At 33.8% G+C, this 26730-nt stretch overlaps 1 protein-coding gene across 4 annotated transcripts in view; it reads right to left on the bottom strand.

The window, feature by feature from the left end:
• Nucleotides 1-26730, bottom strand: part of VPS13A (vacuolar protein sorting 13 homolog A) — a 241199-nt gene that overhangs the window by 186507 nt on the left and 27962 nt on the right. For all 4 annotated transcript variants that reach the window (XR_008662454.1, XM_055309662.1, XM_055309663.1 and 1 more), the window contains exons 6-17: nucleotides 21633-21742; nucleotides 20895-20954; nucleotides 18724-18783; nucleotides 18448-18528; nucleotides 14971-15028; nucleotides 10581-10708; nucleotides 10276-10382; nucleotides 8853-9024; nucleotides 6998-7060; nucleotides 6158-6287; nucleotides 5262-5356; nucleotides 4814-4956 (exon numbers count right to left, since the gene is read on the bottom strand). Coding sequence is in view for 3 of the 4 variants with exons in the window: in XM_055309662.1 (XP_055165637.1) it covers nucleotides 4814-4956; nucleotides 5262-5356; nucleotides 6158-6287; nucleotides 6998-7060; nucleotides 8853-9024; nucleotides 10276-10382; nucleotides 10581-10708; nucleotides 14971-15028; nucleotides 18448-18528; nucleotides 18724-18783; nucleotides 20895-20954; nucleotides 21633-21742 (1207 nt within the window). In the remaining variant the exon portion in view is untranslated. The remainder of the gene's footprint in view (nucleotides 1-4813; nucleotides 4957-5261; nucleotides 5357-6157; nucleotides 6288-6997; nucleotides 7061-8852; nucleotides 9025-10275; nucleotides 10383-10580; nucleotides 10709-14970; nucleotides 15029-18447; nucleotides 18529-18723; nucleotides 18784-20894; nucleotides 20955-21632; nucleotides 21743-26730) is intronic.

Here is a 26730-nt window from a genome sequence, read left to right on the forward strand (position 1 = left end):
TCTCCCTCTATGTCTCTGCCTCTCTCTCTCTGTGTGTGACTATCATAAATAAATAAAAATGTAAAAAAAAAAAAAAAAAACTTAAAAAAAAAAAAAGAAAATGCAAAGACAAGTGAAAGAATGTAAGGAAAAGCTAAATATCACATATCTAGAGTCTAGAATAAATATTATTACAACTCAACAAAGAATAACTCAACTAAAAAATGGAGCCAATGAAGATGTACAGATAGTCAACATCCATATGAATGGATGCTCAGTATCATTAGACATTAAGGAAATAAAACTGAGAAACCATATTTCACACCCAAAAAAAACAGCTGTAATTTAAAAGCACAAACAAGAAAATAAGTATTGGTAAGAATATGGAAAATCTGAAATCCTTGTACACTGCTGATGGAAATGTAAAATGGTGCAGCCCTATGAAATCCACATTGGTGCTTCCTCAGAAAGTTAAAGTCAGAATAATGCTATAACTCAGCGATTCTATTCCTAGGTACATAGCAAAGGAATTTATACTCAAATCTACATTCATGAATGTTCACTGTGAAGTATTATCACAATAGCCAAAGGGTGGAAAGAACTCAAATTTCCATAGAACAGATGAATAAACAAAATGTGGTAAATACGTACAATGGAGTATTGTGCAAGCTTAACAAAGAATGAAATTCTGATATATACAACAACACAGATGAGCCTTGAAAACATTATGCTAAGTGAAATAAAGCAGACACAAAAGGTCATGTAATGTATGATTTTATTTATATGATATATCCAAAAACAGAAAGCAGACTTGTGTTCTCCAGGGACCAGGAAGAGGGGATTAATTCTTAATGAGTGTGGGGTTTTACTGTGGTAATGATATTTTGACTAGATAGGGGTGGTGAATATTCAAAATTATGAATATATTAAATCCCACTGAACTGTACTCTTTAGAATGATTAATTTTATGTCAATTTTACTCCAATAAAGAAAATTCATTAAAATAAAATTAATGAATTAGTGAATGCATACACTACAAAAATAAAAAATTCCCAAATCACTAACATACCAGTTAAAGATACTTGAAAAAGAAAAGTAACCTAAGCCTAAAGCAAAAATTTAAAAATAAAAAGATTGGAAAATAATTTAATAAAACAGAATGAAAAAATATAGAAAAAGCAAAACCAAAGCTCCTTAAAAAAAGAAATTTAACTAAATTAAGAAATAAGAGCCAAGATTCAGAAAAATTAGGAATGAAAAAAGACATTATAACCAATCTCACACAAAGAAAAAGATTACATGGTAACACTAAATAACTACATGTCAGCAAATTTGACAGCTTAAATAAAATGGACAAATTCCTAAAAAGGAACAAACTACTGAAACGGACTAAAAAAATACAAAATAAAAACCACAGAAAATCTAAATAGACCTAAGGAGAAGTACAGATTAAGTTCATATTGAAAAACTTCTTCCCACAAAGCTCAGGTCCCTACGACATTACTGGTGAATCCTACCACTAAACATTTAATAAAGAATCAATACCAGTTATTTACAAACTATTCCAAAGAGGAAGAGAACACTTCCCAGCTCATTTTTAAAAACAATATTATACTAAGACAAAAAATACACAAAGCCATCACCAGAAAACTATAGACCATCATTCTCGTACGAACACAGACGTACAAATCCTCACCAGTAAACCAAATCCAGCTATATGTGAAAAAGACCAGACATATGACCAAAAGAATGTAGTTATTTTATCATGTGAAAATCAATTAAGGTAATACACCATAAATCAAAAGAATAAAGGACAAAAACTACACTTTCATCTCAAGGGACAAAGAAAATGCATTTGACAAAACTCTACTCAACTTCCATGCCAAACCCCCACCCCCCCCAAAAAAAAAACAAATACTAAAACCTCAATAAATTAGGAATAGAAGGAAATTTCTCAAAACTGCTAAAAGGCATCTATGAAAACCCACTCTTTCCATCATATTTAAGAGACTGAGCACTTCTCCTTAAGATAAAGAACTAGAAAAAGATGTCCTAAAGGCAATTAAGAAATGAAGAAAAGGTGTCCACAATGGAAACATAGACGTAAAACTATTTCTATTTGCAGATGCAATGCTCAAGTATGCAGAAAATCCTAAGGAATTCACTAAAAACTACTGGAACTAATTAACAGGTTCATCAAGGTTGCGGGGTACAAGATCAATATACAAAAATCAATTGTATTTTTATACATTTGTAATAAACAATCCAAAAATGAAATTAAGAACATGATGCCAAGTGTAATAGTACTGATGGGGTTCAGGACATACTGCCCCCAAAATATGGTACCTTGGTATAGTGAGTATTTTAAGTTGAAGGGCTTTGAGAAAATAGAAGCAGGAAGATCATTCCAATATTCCCCTACCCTCTCCCCTCTCAAACATAGGTCATAAAACACTCACATAACATGTACCCTCTCTATAGCTAGAGGAAAGAGGCATCCTTATCTCTAAAGGCAAAGGTAAACTGAAAAGAGTCCTAATGAACAGGGCTTGCTAAGTTTCCCCCAGTCTACTATACCTATCTTACACACCTTGACCTATCATATCCCTCCACAACTGTCCACTCTTCATCAGACCTAACACAGTCTACTCTAACTGGTTCTTTGGATCTACATTTCATTATGAATGCATTTCCGTTAAACTTTTATTGAAATAAATTCGTATGCTTCTCCCTTGTTAATCTCAAAAAGGGTTGAGGAAAACTCTTTCCTCCCATACAGCATCAAAAACAATGAAATACAAGAGAATATATTTACCCAAAAAGGTATAAAACTTGTACTCTGAAAAATATGAAATAATTGTTGAAATTAATGAAGATCTAAGTAAATGGAAAGGCATCCATATTCATAGGTGTTAAAAAAATACCACTTAAATTTCAGTACCCAAAACTGATCTACAGATTTAATAAAGTCTTTATCAAATGTAAACTGAAAGTTTTTGGCAACAATGGACAAGATGATCCTAAAAGATACAAAGAAATTCAAGAAAATTAAAAGAGCTAAAACCATCTTGATAATGATACAAAACTGGAGGATAAACTTTTTGATTTCAAATTTTATTACAAAACTATAGTCATCAATACAGTGTACTACTGGCAGAAGGTTGTATAGATCAATGGGAATAGAGTCCAGACATAAATTCTTACATTTATGGTAAACTCTTTTTGATGAGGATACAGAGATCATTCAATGGAGATATAAGGTCTTGCAACAAATGTTGCTGGAACAAATGAATAATCTCATGCAGAAGAATGAAACTGGACCCCAAACTCAAACCATATATAAATGTTAACTCAAAATGGGTCATAAATCTAATTTAAGAGATAAAAATGTAAAATTCTCACAAGAATATACAGAAATTTATCCTTGTGTCCTTGAGTTAGGCAAAGACTTGAGTCTTCATTGCAACAAAATAAAAAATAAACTGGACTTCATCAAAACAAAAAAAAAAAAAAAAAACAAAACCAAAACCAAAAACAAAAACATCTGGCAAAGAATACTATCAAAAAAATGAAAAGAAAAAAATGAGACAAAATAATTATAAATTTCTTATGAGATAAAAGATTTTCATCAATAATATACAGAGGACTCTTAATAAAGAACTGTTAGAACCAAATAATGAAAAGACAATTCAAGTTAAAAATGGGCAAAATAAGTTAATATACATTTCTCTAAAAAATATACAGAAACAACCAATAAGCAGAAGTAAAGATGCTCAATATTGTTAGCTATCAGGGAAATGCAAATCGAAAGAGTAGTGAGATACCAATTCACACCCCTTAGGATAGCTGTAATCAAAAGTATAGGTTAAGTGTTGGCAAGGATATAAATTAATAATAAATCTTATACACTGTGGGAATATAAAATGGTGCAGCTGCTTTGGAAAACAGTCTGACAATTCCTCAGAAAATTAAATACAGAATTACCATGTGAGGAAACAGTTCTGTTCCTAAGTATGTACACAAGAAAATTTAAGACTTATTGTCCATACAAAATATGGTCTGTAAAAATCCATAACAACATTATTTGTAATAGCTGAAAAGTAGAAACAAACCAAATACCATCATCTGATGAATGGGCAAACAAAATGTGGTATATCCACACAATGGAATGCGATAGAAAAAAATACTAATTCTTGCTATGCTATAAATGAACCTGGAAAATAACATGCTACATGAAAGAAGCCGAATGGAAAAGGCCATATATTTTATGATTCCTATTCATATGAAATGCCCTCAACAGACAAATTCTTAGAAATAGAAAGTAAATTACTTGTCATCATACAATGGAGAGAGGGGAGAATGGGGAGTGACTGCTAACAGGTATAGGATTTCTTTTTTTTAGGGTGTAAAACTGTACTAGAATTAAGATAATGGTAACTTGCACGTGAATTAAGTGTATGACATCAAGAGTGTGATAAACAAGTTCTACACTTTAGGATGAATTGCATTGTATATTAATTATATCTCAATAAAATTATTTTTAAAAACGAAAGTAAAATATATTCCCAGATAAAACCAAATTGTTGATACGGTTTCTTTTTGTAGAGTGTGATGGCTGACATTTTTGTTTTATTCTTCAGTGTCCTTCTACATTTCCTTACAATGGAGTTTTCTATTGAACCTTTATTACTTTAATAATTCTAAAATATAAGTTCCTAAAAATATATAAGGATACATTAAACCATAGTACCCTTACAAAATACCGTAAGACTTATAATCTAACTTCCAACCTCACACTGAAATATTTTCCTTCAAGGAAAAGAAAAATACTTACTTAATGGCTTGTGCTCCTGGTCTTTGCACAATCAAAGTGCTAAATTCTTCTACTACAATATCCAACAGCTCAGGTGTCTCTTGTTTTTCTCTTAGAACAATAGACATGCTTTTCAAGTGAACAAAAAACTTCATGGCTTCAAACTAGAATATATTGAGAGGAATAAAATGAAAAGAAATATACATATAAAGACAACAAAAACTCTTATTCATAAAGTTTATTCCTTCCAATAACCAAAAAATATTTTAAAAACAACCCTTTATATGTTAAAGAATCACCACATTGACACTACAAAGCACGGGCAATTTTTATTCTTACCTTGGAAACTAAAATATAATATGTACAGATCAGGCAAGGACAATACAATAAATAACATATGTCTGAAAGGATTAAAAGTAGGCATATCTAACTATTAAACTCTCAGGTATAAGGCAAGAAAACATCTTACTGTTTTTGGCAAGGTGGGATCAACTGCTGTTTCACTATAGCCAATTGCTTCATAGAGTAAAGTTTTTTCTTCAGGTGTCAACATCTCTTCAAGAACTATAATCATAAAAAAGTGTTTTTGCATTCTTAACTGGTAAGATAAAACTAACCCACAATTAAGCTGCCTTATCAAATTGGCAAATTTAACTCTGTTTTTATACTTTTAAGAAATTAAAAATTTAATTAAAAAGAAAAAGGAAATCATAAGCACTGAGTGTTAGGATGGGATTGGCAATTTTAGAAGGATTAGTCTCCAAAAATATAAATTGCTAAATATATAAATTTAGCAATACAAATTTCTAAATATTTGGATTAAGCAAGCTCACAAAATGACTAACTTAATGGTATTGTGCTAAGTAACATACTTAGCATACAACGCAAGAAGCATTAATATTATAATTTCCCATTTTACAGGTGATAAACTTGAGGTTTTGAGAATTTCAATAATTTGCCTGGGCTACATTGCTAGTAAGTAATAGATCTAGGATATAATCTTAAGCTCTTAAGTCTTCAAAGCTATGATCTTAAACATTTGGTAAGGAAATAAAAACCTTTCTAAGAAACAATTTCAACAAAAATTTACAATGCCTTATGCTCTTGGGAATTTTTATTACTATGCAACACACATTCATTAAATCTGGAACATAATGTTCTTTTGTAAACATTAAGATAAAAAACTCAATTTTCGTTTGGTGTATACATTTCCAATGTTTTATTAAAAGGATAAATCACATATGATATAAATATATGTTTATCTTAGAAAATTTTCTACAAAATTTTATTTTTACATCTGATGATGAGCTGCACTAAATTAACCTGATGATTAACTGCATTACTAATAAAATGAAATGGACATACTTCCAGGTTTAACATCTGGTTGTTCTTTACTTTTTGGTTCTGACCAAGTCCACAGCCAACTAAACCATCCTTTATTTTCCTCTGAATCTTCTGCACCTTCTCTGAAAATCCTATATCCAGCTTTCTTTGCCTAAAATACATAAATTTTCAAATAAATAAATAATCCTTTATTTAGCAATCTCAAGAAAGAGAAAAACTACTTTTCCAAAATTTATTCCAGTGAAAAAATGTAAATGATATACAAACTGAAAACAAAACACAGTAACTACAACATTAGCCCAACATAAGAATTTAGGATTTCCACGGGACACCTGGGTGGCTCAGTGATTATCTGCCTTTGGCCCAGGGCGTGATCCCGGGATCCAGAATAGAGTCCCAAATTGGGCTCCTTGCGGGGAGCCTGCTTCTCCCTCTACCTGTGTCTCTGCCTCTCTCTCTCTCTTTCTCTGTCTCTCATGAATAAATAAATAAAATCTTAAAAAAAAAATTTAGGATTTACAGGTAGTTAACCCTACTGTCTTACAAGTAATGGTAATCTCACCAACCCTCCTAAAATTGGATTTTCACCTTCATATGAATTGTTTGATAATTATCTAGCTAGAATTATTATTTAGTCAAAGTATTTAACATAAATCTTTTCACCACAGGATCTGTCTAGTTTAAATGGATGGTGCAAAACACTGAATCAATTTTCTAATATCACAAAGAAGTAAACTTGAAGAAGTAAACTTTTAGGAAACAGTATATTACAGCACAACACTAATAATATCACTGTTATCTGTCAAATCTACATGGAATCTAGATTTATTTTTAACCAATTGAAAGATAATCTAGAATTACCTCAACTTCTGCCTGTTGTCTTGATATAGTTATATTAAATACATCCAAGGTCTTTTCCAACTCCTTAAAATATAAACAAAAATGTGTTTGAGTAACTTCATATAGTCTACACAAAGATTATAAAAATTATCAAACTTCAATATATAAGCTAACAAACTGACACAGTAAGATATAATAGGATGCAGAAAATAGATCATCCATCAGCATAGTATTTCTGTTTCATTCTGAGAAGCCGTGCTTGTATATTATGTCAGCTTGAAAATTAGTAATGACAGAGTAACTTTCTTAAAGAAATCATACATGTCATGCACATGAGTATCACAGTAAGATTTACAGACACATACTAAAAGATATCATATAGGCACTGTTTAAAATGATTTTTATTTGGGTTTTAACTACAACTAAGGGTAAACACATTAGTGTCGCTTTCAGGTAAAAACACAATTCTAAACCCTTCATATTATATGCACAGTTGGTGTGTCATCTTTAGTATATTCCAAGTAGATCCAGATACACTTAAACTTGTTTTGAAATTCTACACTTTCCAAAGCTTTTATGGTTACTGAAATAAACTAAATTAAACTAAATCTGGGCAGCCTGGATGGCTCAGTGGTTAAGCACCACCTTTAGCCCAGGGTGTGATCCTGGAGACCCAGGATTGAGTCCCATGTCGGGCTCCCTGCATGGAGGATCCTGCTTCTCCCTCTGCCTGTGTCCAGCGCTCTGTGTGTGTGTGTGTGTCTCGTGAATAGATAAAAACTTTAAAAAAAATAAAATAAAATAAAATAAATCTTTCATCATATCAATACATTATTTCCATGACCTCTTTTAAGAGTTTCATGCTAAAATCTTTTCTCCCCTAGGAGAAGTAACCGAATCTATTATTGTCTAGAAAACAACCCTTCATTCAGGGTTCTACTATCCAGTAGACTTGGAAGATTAAGGTTAATATTAAAAAAAAAAAAAAAAGTAAGGACATCTGTAACCACCCAAAAACACTCTAAACCCAAACATCCTTAATAGTCTGGGTCTGCAAAAAGTCTCTTACCTCAAAAATAAAAATAAAACTCAACCTTGAGGGGGCTCCACACCAGAAATTGGCCTAGATTCAGAATGGTTATATTAATTTCAAGAGGCTACCTCCCCTCAGTCTCCCTAAACTAAATATCATCCACTCATAAAGCAATCCCTTCTAGAATATACTATAATGCTAACAGAAAAGACTAGTATTTAGGGAAACCTCAAGACAGATAATGAAATGTAAAGTTGCTGGTAAAGACTAGAAATGCCAGAAGAATAAAAAGAAAAGGGACTCTCTACGGGCAGAAAATTCAGGCAAGTTCATACAAGAGATGGGACTTAAGTAGAGCTTGAGAAGGAGTAAAACTGGGATAAACAGAGATGAGGAAAGGCGGATGGGACTTGGCTATAATTCTAAGCATAGTATGTATAAAAGACAGGAAATTTATTTGACTACTGCCATTAGATGGTAACAGGAGAAATGGGTGGTGACAGATAACATAAAGCTTTGAAACTGACACACAGAAGACTGGAACCAATGTAGCAAATGCTTTATAGGCCTCTGGGTTAAAAAAGTAATAATGTGAGGCTTCAAGTTACTATTTGCATGAACCCAAATCTCTCCAGATTTTGAGAATAATCTCCAATTTCAACAGCTCCCAGGAGAATATCACCAGAGTTTATATCACCCAACTGAAGTGAAGAACAGGACTACAAAACAGTCTAAGTAAAAGAGAATGGTCAGTAAAAAATAAAAATAAGTAGGAAGTGTTAGTCACTAAAGACTGAGAAGTCATGAAGTACAAAATACTCAACAATTTTAAAAAATGCTAACCTCCAAAGCGATGAGAATTTCACCAGCTGGCTTCTTAGTTGTTATCTTTTTTTTATACAGATCTTTATACTTCTTCATCTTTTGCCTGTGTTCTCTAATATGCTTCCATGACCACATTCGTAACCGGGGGCAGATATTTACTTCAAGAATACCATGTATAGCATAAGACCACCTAGTTAGAAAACAGAAACAAAACCCTACACTTAACACCCTCCAACCAAGAGTACTAAAAATAAAGTTGCTTCTGCTCCAAAACAACATTCATAACTATAGTACAGAGACTATGAAAATGGTGTACTATCTGAGCACTTGATTTTTCCCAGCCCAGTTTGTATTAAGATTACGTTATTAATCTTTTCTCTTTCCTGAGTGAAAACAAGGAAAACCACAGAATTTTGTTAGAAAAAAGACATAATTCTACAGAAGGACTATTAAAGTATTACTTGGCAAACAGCACTTTAGTCACCTGAACAGTAATTAAAAAGTCAACTAAAAGAGTAACTGCAATTTCTAGAAAACAGCAAGAGCTTAATAAACAGAATGAAAAGGCTTTTGAATTTTAGAAAGGGGCTGTATTTTATAGACTCATATAATCTGATGTTCAAGTTTAATCATACAGGTTTAAAGTATATAATATGAAAGTTTGAATTTTTTTTAAAAAAGACACTGCTTAAAAAAAGCAGACACTGCTTGACACAAACTATAGTTTTTAATAATCCCAGAAAATTCACTTTTATGCCGTATTTTAGAAATCTAAAAAAAACTGGATCAAGCAATTCTACTCCTGGGTGTTTATCGGAAGAAGAAAATGAAAACACTAGCACAGAAAGATATATGTTCCCCATTATTCACTGTAGCATTATTAACAATAGTCAAGATACAAAAAAAACCAACATGACCATCAAGGAATGAATGGATAAAGAAAATGTTCCATACACACACACACACACACACAGATAGTTGGATAGTGGAACATTATTTAGTCAGGAAAAGGAATGAAATCTTGCCATTTGTGACAACATGGATGGACCCTGAGGACATTATATAAAATGAAATTAGTCAGAGAAAGATAAACTCTATACAATCTTACTTACATATGTTATCTTAAAAGACAAAAACCAAAAAACTGAGCTTATAGATACAGAGAACAGACTGGTGGTTGACAAAGGTAAAGCAAGGGCAGTGAGTGAAATGGGTGAAGGGACTGAAAAGGTTCAAACTTACAGTTATAAAATAAGTCACGAGGATATAATGTAAAGCGTGGTCCTAATAGTTAAGCTGTGCACATTTGAAAGTTGCTAAGAGATCTTAAAAATTCTAAAGAAAAAAGTTAACATATACAAATATCAAATCATTAAGTTATAAACCTGAAACTCATATGTCAAATTAGACCTCAATTTTTTTAAAATGTAAGTCATTTTACCATTCTCTGGCATGACAGTGAAGAGGTACATCAGGTTTGAATTTCCTGTATGGCAGATTTTGCGTCATCATATCAACTGATTCCAGAAGCTCCATAACACTGAAATACTAAAGAAGGAAAAAATTAAGCCTCTTTATTACATGTTTAAGATTTTTTTTGTTCAACTGTTAAAAAAGTTAAATTCTTGACTTTTTAAAGGATGTTTTCATGTAACACTGAGGAACTTTGAAATACATTTAAAATCTTAGTTCTGCTTTTATCAAATTATAGCTCACAATTTAAAATTTCATCTGAAAAAAAATCACCTGTGGCTTATTGAACTCAACTGCTATATCATGTAACTCAACATCCAGGTTTATCTTAGGGGCAGAAAAGTCAAAATCTGATCGCCGATTCATCTGAAGTTTGGCATTAGCAGATATGGGGCGAAACACTGAAAGATAACATAGATATCAAAAAGATAAACTGAGTTATATTTCAAGAGTCCCAAAGTACTAAAGAGATGAAATGGAAAATATTGACTTTCATTTCTTATACTGTCTACTTTCCCAGATTGTCACACTGCTATAATTTAGTCAGATGAACTGTCATTTAATAAATGGAGAAGATTCTTTATCTTTTTCCTACCTATAATTCATATTTTAAGTAAATGAAGACTAAGTGAACTCCCCCTCAAAATACCAACGTAACCCTTAAAAGCAAGAACACTATAAAAGGCAAAAATAGTATAGTAATATAATCTTAACAAAAATATACAGTTTAAAAGATTTATATTAAAAATTCTAAGGGAGAAAAGATTTTATTTGACCACTGACTTCCATTACAGAATTATAATTTCTGAATTTCTGATCAGTTTTTTTTTTCTGATCAGTTTTTATGTATCCATCTGCTCTGCTTTAACTTGTAAAAGGAGAGGTGAGAAGATGAATCAGAGTTAGCCCAGGATAACTTCTTGATTCAACCCATAATCTAAAATGGATTAAATTCAACCCTTTATATTTAGTGCCAAAAAGAATAAGAATATTCTTGCAGAGCAAGACTAGAAATAGCAGAATCTATATAGAGATCAACTATTAAATTTTAAGTTAATCTATATAAAACCATAGTATGTTCCTCTTGTTTTAATCATTCCTGAGGCACAGCACTTAATTTTTTTACACAGTGAGCAAATATATTCTGAACTTGTGTAGGACAAGAAGATATTCAACAAACAGAGACTGGTTAAATTCATCATGGTACATCTATACAATAGTATGAGTACCATACAGTGAAAAAGGAGAAAAACTTACATACACATAAATGGAAGGAAAGAGTAAAGGAACGAAAGTTTAGGGGCGCCTGGGTGGCAGTTAAGTGTCCAACTTTTGGTTTCAGCTAAGGTCATGGTCTTGGGTGTTAAGACTGAGCCTAGTGTCAGGTTCTATGGTCGGCATGGAGTTTACTCCAGTTTCTCTCTCCCTCTGCCTTTTCCCCCTTCACCTTCTCTCTCTCTCTCTCTCTAAAATAATTTTTTTTAAGTTTTAAAAATGTACAAAGCAATACCACCACTATTTGAAAAATAAAAGTATTCCTCTCCCCTGGCTTTCTTATGTTACATACAAGACTGCACAACCCCCTATACCCTCCCTGGTTGCAATCTCCATCCATCCCTAGATTACAACCTCTCCTATCTCTCTCTGATTTTAGCTCCTGGCAACTCTAATTTCCAAGTGATTTCAACATACAAATTGATCTTTCCAAAACCATAGCCTCTCAGAGCCTTGTACTCTTCTAGATCTTATCATATCTATATGCTAGACCTCTCCATAAACCCAGTCTCCAGAACCTAACTCTCCTACCACCACCACCTCTCTAGTACTTCAATACTAAACCTTCAGATCCTGTGGGACCCACATTCATTGATCCTGTAGCTTTTCTCTGTCCTTCACCTCTGCTTCCTGTTCTCAGTTCCCTCTCTTCACTATTAAAATTTAATCATTAAATCAGTAATTTAATCATTCCCCCTGAATCACTCTTCACTCCTCTGTCTTCTCACTTTGTCAGTACTTACCAGGCGAAACCCTAATTCTGGATAAAAACCCACTCCATTTACTCTACATACCTGTAACCTACCTGAGAAGTTGAACTTGGTTGGGGAAAAAAAACAAAAACACAATCACATGGATTGGGTTCACTTTAATGTCATAAATCTCAAAGGTCCTCAATGTTGCTGAGCAATCATAAAATATTTAGTCCAGGATAGGCCAAATGCATACCACACTGTGTTTTTGTACAACCGGTGAACCAGGAATGATTCTTATACCTTTACAGGGTTATTTAAAAGAAGCAAAGGAAAATACGTGACAGAGACTTCAAACTGAAAAATATTTACTACGTAGCCCTTTATAAAAAAATAAAAAACTGCCCAACCCCTATTCTAGCCCAGTGGCTCTCAAAATCTGTAATTAATCAAAATCATCAAACTCACCAGGAAAGCTTATTAAAACATAGATTTTCAAGGCTCACTCTCAGAGAATCTGATTCAGATATGTCTGGAATAGACCTAGGATTTCTATTTCTAGTAAGTTTCCAGTAGTCTGAACTGCACTTCGAAAACACTACTCTAGTCAATTCACTCTCTTGTTTATCTACATGACTATTTCATAGCCTCTCCTCCCTCCAAAATCCCCAATACCTCAGATATTAAAAAATAAAAGCTCATAAGAGAAATTCCATAAACTCCTACCCAGTAGAAGTCCTAATACCCAGTAGTGGGACTTCTCTCTTATACCTAAAATATGTCTCATAAATGAACTAATCATGTTCATTTCCTCTGTGCAGCAAAGCACTCCACTTGCACATGAGATTCTATCTCCTCCTACCCATATGCCATAAAGAAATCATCCTTTCTCTCTCTTCATTTTTCATGTTCTATAGATCCTTTCCATCTTATAAATAAGCTGTTGTCTCTCTCCCATTAAATAAAAAACAAACAAAAAGAAGCCTTCTCTCCCTAGCAGGTATATACCAGTTATCAGTTTATTGTCTGTGAATTGCAAATTCACCCTAGGTTTACCTCCTCTAAAAACTAGATTTGGGCCCTTTAAATATTCTTTTCTTTACCAGGTAGCATAGTGTTAGACACTGGAGAGATACTGCAGGAGGAGTTATGCTTCCTGGTTCTGATGTACTCATTTCAGACTCCTGAAAGTGCCAGGGCTTTTCCACAGCTCAGATCCTACAAAGTGACTCCTACGAAAGGCAGCTCCTCCACTATCCAGCTCCTACAGCACAACAGGTTTCTTCAGCACCAGCTTGCTGAGTGCACGGCAGCTAGGCAGCAGTTTTGCAGGGAAGTGCCTCCTCTGAGACAATGCTCCATGAGAAATGCTAGTTTCTGAGGGCAAATGTCCAAGAAGTTTAGAGGCACAGCACCACAAAGACTTTCCCAGCAGTGAGCCCTAGTCATGTCCTTTCCAATAAGGTCTAGATCTCAGTGCTGAGGCAGGCAGACTCTGTTCTTTGGGCACCCCATCTCTGTCCTTGGGTAGGGGTAGTTCTTCCTATTATTCCTATACTCTTTAGAGTTCTACTTTTTATTAGCCAATCTCTTGTTACTCCAATCCTGTGACAGTATTTCTATTAAAATTCCTCTGTGCAAACTACTGTGTAGTTTCTCACTCATCAGGCTGTCATTAATGCAGCAAGAAATGACAGTAGGGCAAAGGAGAAATAAGTCAAACCTAGAGTGATAGGAGAACCAATAATACATGGTAGGCAATCTCATCTGTTCTCAATGTTTCCCTTGAGGAAAAAAATCTAGAAAATAAAATACCCATTTCCTGGCTTTGAATTGGTTTCAAGAGTGAAACAATGGTTTCAAGATGTGACAACAAGAGTCACATCAAGGGCGCCCAGGTGGCTCAGTTGGTTGAGCACCCAACTCTTGGTTTGGGCACAGGTCACAATCTTGGGTGGTGAGCTCAAGCCTGCTTTTTTTTTTGGCTCCAGATTCTCTCACCCTCTGTCCCTCCCCCAGCTCATGTACATGGTGAGCTCTCTCGCTCTCTGTCAAATCTTTAAAAACAAACAAACAAAAAAAAACACTTCAGGAAATTAACAAAGTATAATCATAAAGGCAGAAGAATATAGCAAAGAATCACTGGTTGATAACATCAAACAACCAAATCCAATAAATAAACTATCCACCCATCAATCAGAATTTATCGAGTGCCTATACAGAGTAAAAGAAAACAGTACTTCTTTCAACTCAAAATTTTAGTTGCTCATTTCTGATTATAAAAGTATTACACGTTCATTTCTGAAAATTTGGAACCAGAAAAAAATGTGAAGAAAATTTTAAATATACATTTTTAAAATAACAAGATAACACTATGAACTATAGCAGCTAGCCTTACTAAATCGTATTTGCCATGTAAAACATCTTTAAAAGATTATAACTAAATAACACTTAGAGATTTACCACATTTATTACATTCTCTCTTATAAGGCATTTTTCTTTCCTATAGTTTCAAAAAATAGCAAAAAGGTCCCCAACAATGAATGGCATAGAACAAACTGGGTTTTTGTGTATATTATATACTTTTAATTATATGACAAAACTAACATGAAACATCACAGTGACATTATCAAGGTTCATTTAAAATTTATACCAATTATTTTAATTGCACTTCTTATTTTATAAAATGTACTTACCAAAATCATAACCTTCTGGAACAGTATTGTCAGTGACAATACCATTCTTCAAGCTGTCCTATTAAAAGACAAACTGCTTTTATTTACATTCATGCCAATATATCTTTATTAGACAAAATCCTACATACAAAATCCTTACATACCAAAACAAAGTTTTAAAGCAATTTAAAAAATAAACAACTGAAACTTAGGAGGACTTAGCTATGGAAAATATTAAAGTGGTAAGACAATATCCCATTAAATTAGTACTATTTAAGAATGATCTGAAACTATTTAGATATGTAGTATGTTTTTGCATATTTGTATACAAGCACATTTTATATATGTACATATCTGTATACATATTTGTACAAGCACATATATAAAATGTGCTTGTATACAAAACTCAATATCCACTTACGATAAAGAATCTCAAGAAAGTGGTATAAATATACCTTAACCTCATAAAGACTATATATGAAAATCCCACAGCTAACATGCTCAACATTAAAAACTGAAAGCTCTGGGATGTCTGGGTGGCTCAGTGGTTGAGCATCTGCCTTTGGCTCAGGACGTGATCTAGGATTCCCGGGACCGAGTCCCACATTGGGTTCCTTGCACAGAGCCTGCTTTTCCTCCCTCTGCCTGAGTCTCTGCCTCTCTTTCTTTGTCTCTCATGAAAAGGTAAATAAAATCTTAAAACAAACAAACAAAAAAACCTGAAAGCTCTTCCTCTAAGATCAGGAGCAAGACAAAGATGCCCACCCTTACCACTTTTATTCAGCATAGTATTACAAGACCTAGACAGAGCAATTAAGAATAAAAGACATCCAAACTGGAAAAGAAGTAAAACTGTTATTATTTGTACAGGACATAACACTCTATAGAAAACTCTAAAGACTTCACCAAAAACTGTCAGAACTAATAAATGAATTCAATAAAATTGCAATATACAAAATTAATATACAAAAATCTACTAAATTTCTGTACACTGATGCAGTAACAGAAAAAGAAATCAAGAAAACAATCCAACTTACAATTACATAAAAAGAATAAAATACCTAGGAATAAATTTAACCAAGGAAGTCAATCAGGGAAAGATAAATACCATCCGATTAGATTCATGTAGAATTTAACAAAAGTGGTGAAAAGAAAAAGGGGAGGCAAGCCATAAAAGATTCTTAAACACAGAGAGCAAACAGAGAGTTGTTAGAGGGAAGGTGGGCAGGAGATGGGCTAAATAGGTGATGAGGAATAAGGAGGGCACTTGTCCTAGTGAGTACTGGGTGTTGTAAGCAATGAGTCATTAAATTCATTTCTGAAACCAGTATTACACTATATCTTAACTAACTAGAAATTAAATAAAAACTTTTATTAAGTTAAAAAAAATTAATTGAAACTATTATAAAGACATTTGTTACATTTTGTAGCTTTAGGTAATTAAAACAATAAAACTAAAAGTATTTTAAATAAAAAAAAAAATTCAACCAAGGAGGTGAAAGCTTTGTATACCAAAAACCGTAAGATACTGAAAAAAAATTGAAGATGCAAAAAATTGGGAACAGATTCCACGATCTATATTGCAAGAAATAATCCTGTTAAAAAGTCCATACTACCCAAAGAAATCTACAAATTCAATGCAATCTCAATCAAATTTCCAATGGCGTTATTCACAAAAACAGAACAAATGATCCTAATGTATATATGGAACCACAAAAGATCTTGCATAACCAAAGTATCTTGATATATGGTCAATTAATTTACAACATGCCAAAAATATACAATGGGGAAAAAATATACAAGCCAAAAAATCTTCAATATGTGGTATTTGGAAAACTGTACAGCCAGCCACATGCACAAAAATGAAACTGGACCACTACCTTAAACCATATACAACAATTAACTCCGAGTAGATTAAAAGACTTGACTGTAAGCCCTGGAACCATAAAATTCCTAAAAGAAAACATAGGCAGAAGTCTCCTTCAAATTGGTCTTGATGATATAATTTGGATCTGACACCAAAAGTCAAGTCAACAACAACAACAAAAAAAAGTCAAGTCAACAAAAGAAAAAAGTAAACAAGTAGAACATCAAACTAAAGTTTCTGCACAGCAAAGGAAACCAACATAATACAAAGGCAAACTACTATATAGAAAATATTTGCAAATAATTTTCTGATAAGGGGTCAATATCCAAAATACATAACTCAATATCAGAAAAACAATCCAATTTAAAAATGGGAGAGGAACTGAAAAGCCATTTTTCAAACAGATATCCAACAGGTACATGAAAAGGTACTCAACACCACTAATCATCAGGGGAATTGGAAACCAAAAGCATGAGATATCACCTAACACCTGTCATAATGGTTATTATAAAAAAAAAAAAAACCCTCAAGAAATAACAAGCAATACTAAGGATGTGGAGAAAAGGAAATTCTTATGCACTATTGATAGAAATGTAAACTGATACAATCTTCATGGAAAACAGTATGGAGAGTCCTCAAAAAATTAAAAGGACTACAATACAATCCATTCTGAATATTTATTCAAAGAAAAGCAGGAACTAGAAAAGATACATGCACCTCCATGTTCACTGCAACTTAATTATAATAGCCAAGATATGGGAACAACCTAAATGCCCATTGATTAATGAACACGTAAATAAAATATACTGTATATATAAACAATATATATTTATATATAATATATATTTATATACTGGAATATTATATGTAATATATATAATATATATTGAAATATATTTATATGTATTTATAAAAATATATATTTATATATTGGAATATTATTCAGCTGTTAAAAAGAAGGAAATCTTACCACCTGCAATAAGGATAAGCCTTGATGGCATTATGCTAAGTGAAATAAGTCAAACAGACAAGTATCACACATATGTGGAATACTTAAAAAAAAAAAAAAAAGGCCAAACTCATACAGAGAACAGACTGGTGGTTGTCAGAGGTCGAGTAGGAGATATGCAAAATGTGTAAAGGGAAGTCAAAAGATTAAGAACTTCTAGTTATCCAGTAAGTCAGTCATGGGGTATATATAATATACGGCATGGCAACTATAGTTAACTATACTACACTGCATATTCTAGCATTGCTAAGAGAGTAAATCTTAAAAGTACTCACCAAAAGAAAAAAAATTCTGTAATTAACTATGTAATAATGGATATTAAACTTCTCGTGATCATTTCACATTACATACAAATACTGAACCATTATGGTGCACACATAAAACTTATCCTAATGTTGCATGTCAATTATACAAAAAAAAAGATGTTTGTGTGTTTACACATGTTTGTGTATAGGCACACATATACATTCATCTATTTCTGTAAATGCTAATGGATTTTGCCTAGGAAAAAAGACCACAGGCCACAGACCATAGTATGTTAATAAACAATAATGAATAAAACCTTATGCAAAATATGCTACCAAGAAAGGTATACATGTACATATCAAAAAGATTTACTTACCAGTGATTCGTCATAATCATTAAGGTAAAACAGCCGAGACTTCACATTCCAATAGGCAAAAAGGTTATCCAATCGGACTAACTGAAAATAAATCACGTTTATTACATCTCATTTCCTTTAAAGGATCTTTAATATAAGCTATTTTCAGAAGTCTCAAACAACTGAGTAATGTAATAGAGTTAAGCAAATAAACACAATTCACATAAATCTTTATATTACCATTTGCCTTTCTAAAAATTTCTTTCATTAAGTCTGTGGGTTGACAAAATATTTTACCTTACGAACTAGTTTCTCAGTTTCATCATGTAAACATGGAACCCAGTTTTGATCGGTTGTCTGAAAAGAAAAATTAAAAAGTGAAAGTCAATTACATGTGAAATGGCAGACTGATAAACCGTACCAACCGTGCCCTTGACCAATTTCCCATAAAAATGTCCCTGAAAACATTCAGTGAAAGAATATTAATCACAAGAAAGCCTCTGCTTTCAAGGAGCTCACTGTTGACTGAAAAAACATAAAAAAAAAAAATCACAAATAGTTAAGTGCCATCCTAGAGGTTAAATACACAGTTCTCAGAATAAGGTAGGAGCCTCAAACTCAGAGGTGTAATGGAGAAAGTGATGTCTAATATATGACATATGAATAGAAATTTTTTATTTTAAAGTCAATAGGGAATGTCTCCAAGTAGGAAAATATGCAAACATGCAAAATATTCAGGGAACTGAAGAAGCCCAGTATGGCCAGAGAACATAAAGCAAACAAAGAAAAGAGGTAAAACCAGATGTTACCTGGGGTCAGATTACAAAAGGACTATAAACTATTTTAAAACAAAATTATTGGCTTTATTCCAATAGCAATGAGAAGCCACTGAGGTGAATAAAGTGTTTAGATGCTTATTCTACAAAGATGGTTTTCATTTTTTGGTAGAGAACTGAAGAGATGACAACAGTGGTTTTCAAACTTGAGCATGCATCAAAATCACCCAGAGGGTTTTCTAAAACCTAGATCGGTGGGGCCCCCAACTTGAGTTTCTAATTGAATAGGTCTGGGCTAGGGGACCAGTTTCCAAGGTCTCTCAAAGGTGATGGTCAACACCACTGCAGTCACAGTTACCCACTACACCTCCACATTTTTCACAGCCAATGGCTAATTCCCCATTCACACTTTTCAAACTTATAGCAGCATTTGACAGTTTACCCCACCCAACTTTGTTCAGTTACTTATCATTTGGCTTTTCTGATTTATTTTGCTTGTAGTGGATCCATGTTTTAAAAAGAAATTATACACAAAAACCCAATGGATATAACAAATAAAAAGCAGGTAATGAAATACTACATAGCAATTAAACTGAATTATGTGTAGCAACACAAGTAAATGTCAAAAAAACTGTGATGAGAAAATGAAAATTTATATAAAAATCATGGAACATATTATTTAGGATGTTTATCTTTGAGAGAAGGGTGAGAGTAGAAAACAAAACAGATGTAAACTTTATTCCTTAAGAGTTTATTTATTCTTTAAAGGTATTTAAAATTTAAACCATATGACAAATCCACAACTGTCCGTTCTGGATGCAACCCAATGTTCCATAATCTTCTATTTGCTCCTATACTTTAAAAATTCCTCAATTTGAGGGACGTCTGGGTGGCTCAGCGATTGAGCATCTACCCTCGGCTCAGGGTGTAATCCCGGGGTCTGGGATTGAGTTCCGCTTGGGCTCCCTGCGAGGAGCCTGCCTTCTCCCTCTGCCTCTGTCTCTGCTTCTCTGTGTATCTCTCATGAATAAATAATTTTTTAAAAATCCTCAATTTGAAAAACTAGACGAAAAAAAAAAAAAAAAAGAAAAACTAGACGAGAAGAAAGTTCACCACAATATTGAAAATGGTGGTGAGGAAAGAAGCAATTTGTTTATGCTTTTCATGACTTATCAAAAGGTTCTGAGATAAACATTCATTACTTTTATTTTCTACTTATTTAAGAAATGTATTTTTTAAGAAAAAATATCCAATATTATAATTTGCAAATAATAGGCCCTCATATTTTTTTAAAGATTTTATTTATTCATGAGAGAGAGAGAGAGAGAGAGAGAGAGAGAGAGAGAGAGAAAAGCAGAGACACAGGTAAAGGGAGAAGCAGGCTCCATGCAAGGAGCCTGACATGGGACCCAATTCCAGGACTCTGGGATCACACCCTGAGCCAAAGGCAGACGCTCAACCACTGAGCCACCCAGGTGTCCCATGGCCCTCATTATTTTAAACTAAATCTGATTATCAATCATTTTTGAAATGCTGAACTACCTACCACCAATTCCAATCCAGCCTATGCACTTTCTATACTAATTCCATACAACTATTTTTGATGCTGGCATACATGAAAAATAATTAAGAATTTGATGAACTATATACTGCACAATTAAATATGGTTAAATTTCTTTGAAAATAAAGTACCTGCATGCTGAGATTTTGAAGGGAAATACCAAATGACAGTGGGTTGTCTCGATTTGTGATCTAAAGAGGAAAGAGCAAATTTTACTCAGACTTTTAGTTAAACAAAATTCACTTTATAGAAAAAAGTTCATTTTCTGGGACATACTCTATTTCAAACATTCAAAAACATTTCAAACATTCAAAAACCAACTTTCTACACCTTTTATTCCTGTATTTTTTCCTAATATTAATTAAAATACCAAATATGAATGGATTGGTGTAAATAAATCCATGTTTTTTAGTTTATTAAAAAAAAGCTTATTAAAAAAGATGACTGACCTCACAGTAGTATTAGAAGTCAATAACTATGTAATTCTGAGAGAATACAGTATCTACTAGACATAAACAATCCAAGTCTAGCTCTATTGATTCCTAGATCAGTGTAGTTTCCGGGAGGTAAATATATTTTAAAAATACTTAACTGCTAAATTCATAATGCCCAACTATCAAAGGTAACTGTAACATAGAAAGGCATTTGCCTTCATTATCTGATTTTTGAACATTTTAGGAAAGTATTATCAAGGCAATAAATACTGCAAATGAAAACTATTATTCAGAAAAGAAAGATCGGGTCATTTTCAGCTCTGTAACCTTCCACTTCTCAGTATCCCATAGGTTGACCATTATAGAGCAGGTATCAACAAACAGTAAAATATTTACATAAATATAAAAACAAGTTTCACCTATTAAAATACTTACATCATCTTCATACCGAATATGGATGTTGGAAATTTTCACTTGAAGATTTTTTATTATCTGAGTAATTAATTTTTCTGTAAAAGTGTCCTGTTTCTCCACTTGATGTTTTTCTACAATAGCAAATACTTTTTTTAACTTGAATGAAAAATACACTGTATAAATATTCACATCGAGTTAGCATAAACATGACCACGTTAAAGAAAAAAATCTATTTGTACACAGAACTCTAAGAGCCTGCTTTCCCCCAAAGTCTTCCCTACCAAAAAGACTTTCAAAGGCAACCACATACATACAGTTTTCAGAATCTATTTTTTAAATGAAACGGAAGCCACTGTGTAGAACTTAATGCCACTGAATCTTATAACTTCTGCTAACTATACCTGAGTAGGGATCCCTGGGTGGCGCAGCGGTTTGGCGCCTGCCTTTGGCCCAGGGCACGATCCTGGAGACCCGGGATCGAATCCCACGTCAGGCTCCCAGTGCATGGAGCCTGCTTCTCCCTCTGCCTGTGTCTCTGCCTCTCTCTCTCTCTGTGTGTGTGTGTGACTATCTTAAATAAATTAAAAATAAAATAAAATAAACATTTATTTAACTATACCTGAGTATATAAAGATTTGGAAAACAATGAAGATTATTAGATAAGAATTATAATGGGCTTAAATTAGAAAAGCCAGTAATAGCAGAAAGTAGGAATGTTCCTTAAAATTAGTGATACTATCACAAGTTGTATGTGGCTCAATGTATAAAACAGTTGAATATGCTTCTCCTCCTGATGAATCCAAAACGAAATTATAAGAGCCTTTCCTTTTCTCTTTCAAGTAGGAATGAAGGAAGTTCATCCTTGTTTCATTTTCTAAAAAAGGTTTTAACCATTTCCAGCTTCAAAACTTTCCATGGGCATAGAAAAATAAAGGATTAAGGTTCCTAATCTCTTTTTTAATATGTCTTTGAGGGGTGCTTGGGTCAGTCAGTTGAGTGTCCAACTCTTAATTGTGGCTTAGGTCATAACATCCAGGTCCAGGGAGCAAGGCCTGGTCAGGTTCTGTGCTCATAGCAGAGTTTACTTGAGAATTTTTGCTTCTCTCCCTCTTCCCTTTCCGCTGCTTACTCGCTCTCTCCCTTTTCCCCCCACTCTCTAAAATAAATAAATCTTTGAAAAAAAAAATATGACTTTGATAAACACAAGTTACGATCTCTTAACCCTATTTGAAAATGCCAATGAGGAGGCAGCCCAGGTGGCTCAGCGGTTTAGCGCCGCCTTCAGCCCAGGGTGTGATCCTGGAGACCTGAGATCAAGTCCCATGTTGGGCTCCCGGCATGGAGCCTGCTTCTCCCTCTGCCTGTGTTCTGCCTCTCTCTCTCTCTCTCTCTCATAAATAAATAAATCTTTAAAAAAAAAAAAAAAAGGAAGGAAGGAAGGAAGGAAGGAAGGAAGGAAGGAAGGAAGGAAGGAAGGAAGGGAGGAAGGGAGGGAGGGAGGGAGGGAGGGAGGGAGGGAGGGAGGGAGGGAGGGAATGCCAATGAGGGCATCAGGGTGGTTCAGTGGTTGACCATCTGCCTTTGGCTCAGGTCGTGATCCCAAGGTCCTGGGATCGAGTCCTGCATCAGGTCCCCACAGGGAACCTGCTTCTCCCTCTGCCTAAGTCTCTGCCTCTCTCTGTGTCTCTCATGAATAAATAAATAGGATTTTTTTTAAGATTTTATTTATTTATTCATGAGAGAGAGAGAGAGAGAGAGAGGAGACACAGGCAGAGGGAGAAGCAGGCTCCATGCAGGGATCCTGATGTGGGACATGATCCTGGGTCTCCAGGATCAGGCCCTGGGATAAAGGCGGCGCTAAACCACTGAGCCACCCGGGCTACCCTAAATAGGATCTTTAAATTAAAAAAAAGAAACAAAAATGCCAATGAAAACTATCTCATTTCCTATTTCTAGTCGTGTTCCACTGTACATACATGTCTTTTCCTCTAATTCAATGGCCCAGGAGGACAAGCTGATGAAGATATATTTACATTCAAATCCAACTATCAGTGAACAACAGGTTAGCAAATACACTCAAATATAAAAGGACTTTAGAATTAATAAGAAAACAAAATAGAAGCTCTTTGAAAGACTAGGCATTTTAACCTTTGAATACCACCATATCCTAAAAAAAATCCTTTGCTCTATGAATCCATTCATTCAATTTAAGATCTTCCTTTCCTCATCTAGTAGTTCCCTAATTCCTTATCCTGCTCATATTCCATAATCTATTATTTCACCAACCTTTTAAACTCTTATTCTTTTCCTCATTTTCCTGTGTCAATAAAGCTCCAACCCTGGATAAACCTATTTTCTATATAAACATGTTTATACCTTGCCAGTTGAGAATGGGAGTAGGAAAAAAAAAAATCACACCAGAACAGACTATAATGACTTTACCCCCAACATCACTCTTACAACATTTTTCCACCCCACTTGTTCACACACTCCAGATAGCTATGTCAAAATTATTTTCTGGTTCTCCTCAAAGATCTAACAACCCTTCCACTGCTCTCTTTACTCTGAGGGGACCCTCACCTCCAATTTTGGAAGAATGGAAGTTCCTTTTCAGTAATCATCCCTTGAGGATCACAACATGCATGACATAAATAAAATGATTACTTCTTTATCTTCACTTTACCTGATAACTTATTAGAATATGATGTCTTCTTAGGATCTGATACATTCTCTGCTTTCCAAAACACTCTTTTCCGATGAAATCATAATCTCCAAACTTCGAATTACCTGATCACTCTCTTGATCATCTGTGTTCCTCTACTATACAATCATTAAATGCTGGATATCCTTAAGGCTCAGTCCCAGGATTGCTTCTCTTCTCCTACTATACTGCTGCCTCAAGGGAACCTCACCCACACCTTACAGCTTGAACTATCATCCAAATAGCTGGTAACCCACAATTGTATTTTAAAGTAGTAAGTGAGATATATTCACAAAGAAATTGATACATTCAATAAAATATAAATAGGACAATATAGCCAGAACAAAGAATAGAAGAGAAAGAGGTGGGGCCAGTAATTAGGCTGAAGAGGTAAACAGGATTTAAATCCTATAAACTTTTCTGTATCATGCGGAACACTTTAAACTTCCACCTGAAAACAATAAGCTATCACTAATGAATTTTAAGCATTGTTAAACATTTCCATTTTAGATCTATGTAAAAACAGGAGAGACTTCTGATTAAACGTGGTGGATTATTATCTATTTCCCTACTTTTCAGTAAAACCCCACTAATGCAACAGTAAAGGAAAAAAATGGATAATCCCTAAGGCCAAATATACAAGTAACAAAACAGATAAGAGATACCTTCAAAAGTTTAGAAGCTGAAATGCAGATAGTCTTAACCTACTTAGCAGAGATGAAGCAATTTGATCCTAAATGTCTACAAATGGAGATGCCAATGATAAAGATGACTCAAAACCCAGAACCCTGGCAAAATTCAGAAACTGAATCCTCAGAAAACATAAATGGTAGGAAGAGGATGATAATACAAGGATTGGTTAAGTCTGTGTAATTAGTAGTTAGACTTCCAGTACCTTTCCATTCTAGTGAGAAGCAAGAATTTACTGTGAAGAAAATAAATGCAAAAAACATCTAAAACTTTCAAGTAGGTCTATATGGAGTAGGCTTAGGGGCTAAACCAGAAGACAACATTTTTGCTTTAATTATGGGTACTATATTACTTATTAACTTTCAAAGCTATATATATTATTTTGATAAGATGAAAATAATTTTCAAAAAGCAAAAGCCTGGGGAACCGGGGTGGCTCAGTGGTTGAGCATCTGCCTTTGGCTCCGGTCGTGATCCCAGGTTCCTGGGATTGAGTACCACATCAGGCTCCCTGGGGGAGCCTGCTTCTCCCTCTGCCTACATCTCTACCTCTTTCTCTGTATCTCTCATGAATGAATAAATAAAAACGTGTAAGAACAAACAAAAAAAAAACAACCAGACGGAAGATAAGGTAACAGAAGACTTAGCCAATAAACGAACTAGATTTAACACACGTATAATATACATAACGATTCCACAAGAGCAGCATCTTCATTTTTCTTAGGTACACTTAAGACAGTTTCAATGATAGTCCACATATTAGGACACAAATTAGGTCTCAACAGATTTAAAAATATAGATACCAAGCAAAGTATCATCTCGGACCACATCAGAATAAAGTCAGAAATAAAACACAGAAATTAAATTGGAAAATTCACATGTTTGTGGAAATTAAAACAAACTTAAAATCACCGATGGATCACAGAATAAACCATAAGGGAAATTAAACAACAGAGATATGAAAACAAAAATATAGCATACCAAAACTTATGGGACACAATAAAAAAGTATTAAAAAGGAAATTTATAGCTATAAAAAACAAAAAGTTCTTAAAACAACTTACCTTACAACTTAAACAACTAGGGGAAAAAAGGACAAACTAAATCGGAAGCTAGAAGAGAAAATTAAGATTTAAGTAGAGGTAACCTAAATATAAAGCCAATAGAAAAAAAATGAGACCTGAAATTGGGTTTGTTTTGTTCTAAATATTTTATTTATTTATTCATGAGAGACACATACAGAGAGGCAGAGACACGGGCAGAGGGAGAAAGCAGGTTCCCCGCGGCAAGCCTGATGCAGGACTTGATCCCAGTACCCAGCGATCACAACCTGAGCCAAAGGCAGATGCTCAACCACTGAGCCACTCACAGGTGCCTTGAAGTTGGTTTTTTGAAAAGGTCAACAAAACTGAAAAATATCTAAGTGGACTAAGTGGACCAAGAAAAAAGAAAAAAGACTCCAAATACCAAAATAACATGTAAGAGTGGGAATATTACTACAAATGCTACAGACCTAAGAAGGATTATAAATACTATGAATAACTGCGTGCTAACAAACTGGATTAACTAGATGAAAGGAACTCCTAGAACCACAAAACTACCAAGACAAAATTACAAAGAAATTAAAAATTTGAATATACATATAACTGGTAAGGAAACTGAATCAGTGACCTAAACTCTCATGACAAATAAAAGCCCTGGAACTGATGGCTTAACTGATGAATTCTACC

The sequence above is a fragment of the Nyctereutes procyonoides genome, unplaced genomic scaffold (assembly GCF_905146905.1).
Source record: "Nyctereutes procyonoides isolate TBG_1078 unplaced genomic scaffold, NYPRO_anot_genome, whole genome shotgun sequence".
In the NCBI taxonomy this organism is placed as follows: Eukaryota; Metazoa; Chordata; class Mammalia; order Carnivora; family Canidae; genus Nyctereutes; species Nyctereutes procyonoides.